The sequence below is a fragment of the Astatotilapia calliptera genome, chromosome 3 (genome assembly GCF_964374335.1).
Source record: "Astatotilapia calliptera chromosome 3, fAstCal68.1, whole genome shotgun sequence".
In the NCBI taxonomy this organism is placed as follows: Eukaryota; Metazoa; Chordata; class Actinopteri; order Cichliformes; family Cichlidae; genus Astatotilapia; species Astatotilapia calliptera.
In genome coordinates this window covers 59,893,402-59,901,740 of record NC_137424.1, presented here as the reverse complement: position 1 = coordinate 59,901,740, position 8,339 = coordinate 59,893,402, and the positions used below count along the sequence as shown (strand labels likewise).

Here is an 8,339-nt window from a genome sequence, read left to right as displayed (position 1 = left end):
TATGGAGATATTACACCACTACGAACAGGCATTAGGTGCCAAGCTGAACCAAGACAAAACTGAAGGGGTGTGGCTTGGACATCAGTCCAGACAACCTAAAATGATGATCTCTCTATGTAGTGAGATTAAAAATTTGGGTATATGGATTGATAATACTGACTCTCTTTTACTAAATTGGAATAAGAAAGAAAATGAAATCAAAATGGAAATTATGAAATGGGAAAATAAAGATACAAATTATAAAACACGTATTAACATTGTAATAACACACACAATTTCAAAACTTCTTTTCCTTGCTGCAATACTTCCTCCTCCGAGAACAACCGTAATGAAAATAAGTAAGATGTGCATTAAATTTATCTGGGGATCCAATCGAGAAGTGACTAAGAGAAAATTTATGTACAAGAGTAGGAAGCACGGGGGCTTGGGAGCCCCAGACTTAGAGATTGTCTTGCGAATCCCTTTTATTAAAATTACTCAAAGCGCAATTTCTCGGGGTGCCCCGTGGGTTCGAGGGAAAGAGGAATTGTGGCAAAAGAAAAGAGGCAGGGCCAGAGCGGGTGTTCCATACCACAGACTTATGTTTGGTGATTTATCAAGTCAATGGGAACATTATAGTTTAAATATTCTCCAAGATAATACGAAAAATATTTATAAAAAAAATTAATGGAATCAAAAATGAAGGTGTAATTCAATATAAGTATGCAAATAAAGATGAAAATCTTTCAATAGTTAAAAATATACAAGATAAATTATTATCTGAAAGCATGAGAGACGTGGTATGGCTCATCTAGCTCGGGCGCCTCCCTGTGAGGGCGGTGGTACAGTGGAGTTGTTTTGTTACCACCATGAAATGTCCTATGACAGACTGTGATGAAGATGAGACCCTAGAACATCTTCTGTTGGATTGTTATAGGACAACTGAGATCAGGCAGAAGATGACAGAGATTGGCTATGATGTGGATGTTAATATTAAAGCAGTTAAATATGGTTTGTTTAAAGAAAAAATGGGTGAAGACAAAAGGAGACTCTTTTGGTTAGTAATGTGTGTAATAAACACACATATTTGGGAAACCCGTACCAAAGGAGTGTTAGAACAAAAGATGATAGGTAGTGATGTTGTGAGTAAACATATCATTACAGATCTGCGGAGAAGACGAACAATGGACCTGAAACTTGGGAAAGTTTTCCCCTGGAACGAATTGAAACTGTAAGTTTTAAAAGTGGTTTGTGGACTCAGATGCTCGATTGTCCTCCTTGTTCTCCTTTTTCATTAATGAGTGGTGTGTGATCACGGTTTTGTATATGTAATTGTAAGTGTATGTACATTTTGTATGTAAGTTTGTTTACTTTAAATAAAGAATTAAAAAAAAGAAAAAAAAGAAAACGTAATATGTTGACGATTTGTCACCTAGCATAAAATCGTATGCTTTGGGAGTGAGAATGTGTTGCAGCACCCGGCTTTCTTTAGACCGCAAAGGCCGGGTCCCGCTGTTTCCGGGCCGGCCAATAATAATGGTGACATTTAACGTATTTTAGCCGATAAATAAAAACTGTAAAATGTATTTATCACCCCCAACAGTCCTTTTGAATGTCTCCCTAATTCTGAGGTCTCAAGGTTGGCAAGTATGGCCACAACACCTCACTTTTTTGCCACATGTATCGCAAACCACCACGATTCAGCACAGGAGGGAGGGGGTGAGTAGCTCAAATGTGTTGTTAGCATGTTAGCAGAGCGATGCTACTGTGAACGGAGGAGCTATTTTCTTGATGTGAGCTTCTACTCAGGGTTTTTTCTTCCAGTTCAGAGCAGAATTTTTTTGTTAAGATACTGGATGTTGTGTTTTTTCTCCACAATTTTAATTATAAGCTAGATACATTGCTGCTAACAGCAACAGGGATGAGTCAGTGAGTCCGTTGGGCTTGTGAATCATGATTCATTAGTCAGTAAAGTGATTCTCGAGTATTGAACGATTCAATTCAACAGACAGATCTGTGTCTACAGTTTGAAACAACTCACATCCAAAAAATGTGAAATGTGGAGCACTGCTTTCAAATGAAAAAGGTGGAAAACAATAACTCACTAAAAACCCCATTCAAAAAAGTAAAATTCTGATATTTTTCAGGATTTTCAAAATGTTTTTTAATGTCGTTTTAAAAATAAGTAAACTTCAAAATCAAATTAGGGATCATATTTTTATGTTATCAATAAAAATTTACTTTGCAGTTTACTTTCCTTTTATTGGTTCTGCTGAGGACGTTCCAGTAGAAACAACCTGACGGAGGAATGTGAGCTATGCAGTGATGTAAGGAGCTCTCTGATTGGTTAGAGAGAAAGCGCGTCACCAGAGTTACTTTAGGCTCTGGTTTCTTGTTGCGCTGCAGAGTACAGGCTGTTGTTTCTGCACGTGGCGTGTTATTCACACTTGTAAAATCTTCAGCTGTGACATATGAAGAATAAGACGTGACAGTAGAGCGACACAGAGTCTTTATCCTCACAGTGCAGCGGTGGATTCAGCCTGTTTAAGGTAACTAACAATGCTAATGCTGTCAGACAGCACTGAGCTGTTACATTCATACACAGTGTCACAGCAGTCTTTAAAATAGTGATTAAAACGCTGCCTGTAAACAAAGTGCCATCAGACAGGATGTCATCACTAAACTTTCAAACACATCAGATTAAAATGAGCTGACAGCAAATCGTTCCTTGTATTACTGCACAAGGAAAAGACTGGAGATGACAATAATGATTTAATGGAATTTGTTTTCATTACATGTGTGCACACTTTCAATCTGAATGTAAAGTTGTGTGTAGTGTAGTTTTAGAAAATGTAATAGACCAGCACACAACAAATGAGACAACAAGCAAGAAGGATTTAGAAGTTCACAAGTGTTTCTTTCTTAAAGAACAGGCTCTGGTAATACGTGCAGCAATGGCAGAGGCACGATTGTAAGGTTTATCTAGGCACAAACCTATTGCTGGAACAGCCGAGACAATTCTACTGCAACTAGCAAAGCACTGGACACAGGCATATATGCGAACAAAGAGTACCAGTGTGTGTGTGTGTGAGTGTGTGTGTGTGTGTGTCTGTGAACAACTACTAAGGATGAGACATTCTATGCATCCATCCATTCACTTCCGCCTATCCTTTCCTGGGTCGCTGGAGCCTATCCCAGCTGTCATAGGGCGAGATGCACAGAGACATAGACAACCATTTGCACTCACAGATTCACACCTATGGGCAATTTAGATTAATCAATTAACCTATCCCCCACTGCATGTCATTGGACTGTGGGAGGAAGCCGGGAAGAACCCCCGCAAACATGGTGAGAACATGCAAACTCCACACAGAAAGACCCCGGCTTGATGGTGGAATTGAACTCAGGACCTTCTTGCTGTGCGACAACAGTAAAGACCGTGCTGCCCTGAGACATTCTATCAATATGCAATAGATTATATACCTCTAAGTATATATGATAATGATAATAATAATGGATTGCATTTATATAGCGCTTTTCAAGACCCTCAAAGCACTTTACAATTCCACTATTCATTCACTCTCACATTCACACACTGGTGGAGGCAGCTACAGTTGTAGCCACAGCTGCCCTGGGGCAGACTGACAGAAGCGAGGCTGCCATATCGCACCTTTGGCCCCTCTGGCCAACACCAGTAGGCGGTAGGCGAAGTGTCTTGCCCAAGGACACAACAACCAGGATAGCGAGAGCAACCTCCCATTTACAGATGAGCTTCCCAACTGCCAAACCAAACAGTATTATATGTTTCTAAGTATAAATGACAACCCAAAAATATAACCCTGACAACGATCACCTCCGGGTTTCAGCCATGACCTAGGTTGCAGCAAGAGCATTTGACTTGATTATCAAAGTGCTCTCCTAGGAGTAGACAGGCTGAGAAGTTCAGTTAAATAGCAATATTATTTACGATTTTGAATGTAAGCAATAAAATCTTAAAATCAGTCCGATTTTTGATGGGCAGCAAGGATCGGGGTAATAGAATCAAACCTTCTAGTACCAGCTAAAAGGCGCGCCGCTGCATTTTGGACAAGTTGTAGTTTATGAAGAAGGGAGGACTGGAGGCCCAGGTAAAGGGAGTTGCAGTAGTCTAATTTTGAAATAACAAAGGCATGGATAAGTTCTTCAAGATCCATTCGCGGTATGTAATGCTTAACCTTAGAGATGTTGTCATCAGGATGATGACAACAGCAGCCTCGTACAACATCAAGTCTTACATGGACCGGCAGCCATTTTTTTTTTTACTGTGTAAGCACTTTCTTACTACAAGACTGACTCTCATGTGCCTTTATCTAAGTGTGTTTAACCTGACAGTCACACTTTCACACTCAGGTGGATCCATCAGGTCCAACTCACAGTTCCGTTTCTTGTCCTTGCAGATTAAAGGTGTCAGGAATCAAACTGCTGTCCTGATCTAATCAGTAGACGACCCTCCTGAGCCACAGCTGCTCACAGGACAATCATCAGACCTAAAAGGAAAAACTATATATATAGTATATAGTATTTCACTGTAGTAAAATACAATAAATAATAACTAAGAATGGAGGGGCCTATGGAGATTGGACATCTGCTGAAGTATTGAACAGAAGAACAAAATATTGCACAAAAGCAAGAAAGCAGCAACATATTGCTTGTATGATTGTATGGGAGAGATCTGCTCACACTCTTAATTTGCATTAATTGTTCTGACAGCCCACAGGAAGAAGCTGCTCTTTAGTCTGTTGGTTTTGCACCTGATGGATCTGAACCCTTTTCCAGAGGGCAGGAGGTTGAATGGGTGGTGGTTAGGATGAAGGTGCTCTTTCATAATCGCCCTGGATCTGGAGAGACATCTAGAGCTGGAAATGGAGTCCAGGGAGGAGAGCGGACAGCCGATCACCTTCTCTGCAGTTTTGATGACCCTCTAGAGTCTCTTCTTATTGGCTGTTGTACAATCAGCGTACCGCACAGGGATGGCGTGCACCAGCACACTCTGGATTGTGGCACGATAGAAGGACACTAGTAGGTCAGTCTGCAGCCTGTTCCATCTCTGAACCCTCATGAAATGGAGGCGCTGCTGAGCTTTCTTCAACAGGGCTGATGCAAGATCAATTATTAAACTGTACAAAAAGTCAACAAGTCATCTTTAGAGAGCAGATATTAAATCTTTGGGTCTTGAAATTAGCAGAAAGGAATTCACTTTATTACTCAGCAGCCATCTTTTTATCAGACATGAAGAGACTGTTTGTTCCCTGACAATCGTTCAGCAGGATTAAAGCAAGGAGACACAGAGATTTGCACATATGTGAAGGCACTACTGATTTTGGCTTAAACAGGAGCTACATTTGCTCCCATCCCCTCATGAAGAGAAGAATCAGGAAAGAATTTTACTTATAAAATTGTAAAAACCAGTTTCTTCACTTTTAGAAAGATTAAGATGTGAAATTAAAAGAAAAGGTGAAATGACCCAGTGTTAAATTTACCTCTGTCCCAACTGCGTTGATAGATTTTTAAATGTTTTATCAAATAGAAATGAGTTTGTTATTGAAAACACTGAAAATGTTTCTCTGTTAATTTTCTTGTTAAATCAAAGTTGAAGTGAATGACCAAATAACAGATTTTAGTTTTTATTACAGTTTTAGAAAGTTTGCCAATGTTTTTGAAGATGCGGTTTGTAAAATATAGATTATTAATATCTACATATATTTCGATCTATTTGTGTTATACAAAAATGACTTGCATAGAAAAACATACAAAAAATGTTTTTGTGAATTTGTGTGAATGAGGTAAGTTGAATAGTGTATGAAAGCAACATATAGAACCAGTTCATTTACAGAGTTCGTATCAACTAGATCAAGTAGACGTCAAAGGCAGGACGTATCTTGGTTTAGTGACTTTGTCCCTGAGAGTTCATGAAATTTGACAGCTGTACAGAAATTTGGCACTTTTCTAAGCACGACACAAAGTAAAGTGCACACAATCAGAGCGAATAATGCTGCTGCTGTCAGGCCAATTACAATAATCTTCCAGTCCTTTCTCTCTTCTTGTGGTGGTGAAGTTGGTCTCTGGGATGTGAGTTGATCAGCAGCTGCTGTAAAAGACATTAACATATTTACTTGTGCAGAAATAAAATAAGAACCATCAGGATGTTTGACATGAACAACTGTTGAAATCTCCCAATTCTTTGAATCTTTGGTCTGAAGGAAGGACAATACTCGGTGTATTTATGCTCAATCAACAATCATTTATTTCCATACAATTCAACACTTAAGAGCATAAGGACCATCATGATGGGGAGACATGCCTGAAGAGGGTCACAGCAAGTCTCAAAATGGTGACGGGTTGCTCAGCTTTTTATAGTCTCTAGTGGCCCCCACCTAGTCGTAAAAGACCAAACATTAACATTCTTTCTCTCTTGACCTCAGCAGTTGTTCCTCTGCTTTCTGTAAGGTGGGGGTGTGGAATGTGGTCTGTCTATCTCCCCTGTCTTAGACACAGAGTCTCCTGCTTACAACCTTTCTCTTCATGATTCAACAATTAAGCATGTAATACATTCACAGCAGATCAAGGATACAGAGTGATGCACACTTATCTAATAAACTAATCAGTGAATATGTTCTTTTAACTCAAAAGTATAATGAGAACTAAACTACATACAGATCACACACTCTATATTAAAGGGTATAATATGATCTACAGCAGTATCATCCTTCAACTACTTTGATTACATATATAAGGTAACATATAATAACAGAATAATATCACACAACACATCATGTTTTTCAGTCATAAATCATGAACATGGCAAATAAAAGTTTAACAGACCATAAATATAAAAGTGATTGTTCAGTTTTGACTTGTTAAAACTTACCAGTGACGTTGAGTCTGCAGCTCGCAGAGCTGAAGCCATAATCTGTGTTTACTTGACACTTGTATTGACCCGAGTCCTCAGTCCTGAGTTTGCACAGCTGGAGTCTGATTCGTCCTTCTCTGAGGGCGTCTTTGTCACCCTGAACTCGTCCTGAAAACTTTTCATCCTGAGACTCTGAGACTTCAGCACCATTGTGGACATGATACAGAACTGAGAGTTTATCATCAGTTATCAGTTCACAGTAGATGTTTAGATATGTGGGGGATCTGCCTGTTTCTACTGTGAACGTCCACTCCAGTGTGATGTTGTGGTTCTCCTCTGCCTGACAGGAGGTCTGAGTCACATTCACTACAAATGATCCTGTTGAGGAGACAGAGAGAGAGAGGCGCAGACACTCTGAGAACTGGAACAAACCTGTTGTTGTGGTTTTAATTTGGAGTTCATGAAGTGAACTGTAACTAACCAGAGACACACGAGGTGAGGATGAAGACCAGCGAGATCCTGCAGTTCATCTTCTCCCTGTGAGGAGACAGAGGTGAAGAGTCATGAACACATGAGGTCAAAGTTCAGTTACAACAGGAACAAAAACAGGCAGATGAGAACCTGCAGGAACATCAAAGTCAAATTTAGATTTTCCTTAATCTTAATTATGCAAATTCTCATGACCATTGATCAACAACCACTGACCAAAACCCACTGATCAATGGCCATGAGTACAGTAAGATTAAGGAACTGACCTCCCAGCCCATTGTTCCTTCACTGAGCTGGTTACAGTCATTATGCAAATGTCCTGTTTATAAGATCGGGGAAACCTGCAGTCAGCTGAGACTGAAGAAGTCACTTGGATGAGTGACGAAACGTTTCTCCCACAAAACGCTACGTCCAGATGAACAGAATCAACTTTTGGAGATTTACTTTCCTGGATGATTGAAAATGCATCAAAACAATATTTAAATATAGAAACGGAAATAAAAGCACTTTTAATGTTTCCCGAAGCTCAGTATTTGAAACAGAGTTAAATTTCACTGCTGTAAAATTTTAATTACATACGTTTGAAACAACACTTTACAAATTGATCTTTAGGTTTAATGGCGAGAAACCCTCAATCTCACTGTAATAGCCGAGAGAGAGAAAAACAGCGGTGCAATTTAAAATCTTACAACACAACCATAAACGTTTACAACCTAAAATAACTTCCCAAACTTAACAAATGCAAACAAAGATCTTTCACCCAAAATATTTAAACATATACTTATTTACATCATAACTATACCTTGTGGTATAGGGGGGTGCTTCTTCTTCTTTGTGTTTAACGGCGGTTGGCAACCAACGTAAAGGAGCAGAAGGGGGGCTGCTAATAACAAAATAAACTTTTATAAACTCCGTTACCTGCGTACCGCCAAAACAGTCAAAATCAAAATTAAACCCGGAAGTGTTAGTTACCACACTTCCG

At 39.4% G+C, this 8,339-nt stretch overlaps 1 protein-coding gene across 1 annotated transcript; it reads right to left on the bottom strand.

Annotated features, from left to right (window-relative positions):
* Positions 1 to 6,238: 6,238 nt before the first annotated feature.
* LOC113017291 (uncharacterized) lies at positions 6,239 to 8,321 on the bottom strand. The gene is made up of 4 exons (XM_080298685.1): positions 8,160 to 8,321; positions 7,350 to 7,405; positions 6,887 to 7,246; positions 6,239 to 6,392 (listed from the first exon to the last, which is right to left on the bottom strand). Exons 2-4 carry the CDS (start codon positions 7,396 to 7,398, stop codon positions 6,379 to 6,381), a joined length of 423 nt encoding a protein of 140 aa, XP_080154811.1. The 5' UTR covers positions 7,399 to 7,405; positions 8,160 to 8,321; the 3' UTR covers positions 6,239 to 6,378.
* Between the last annotated feature and the right edge of the window lie 18 nt (positions 8,322 to 8,339).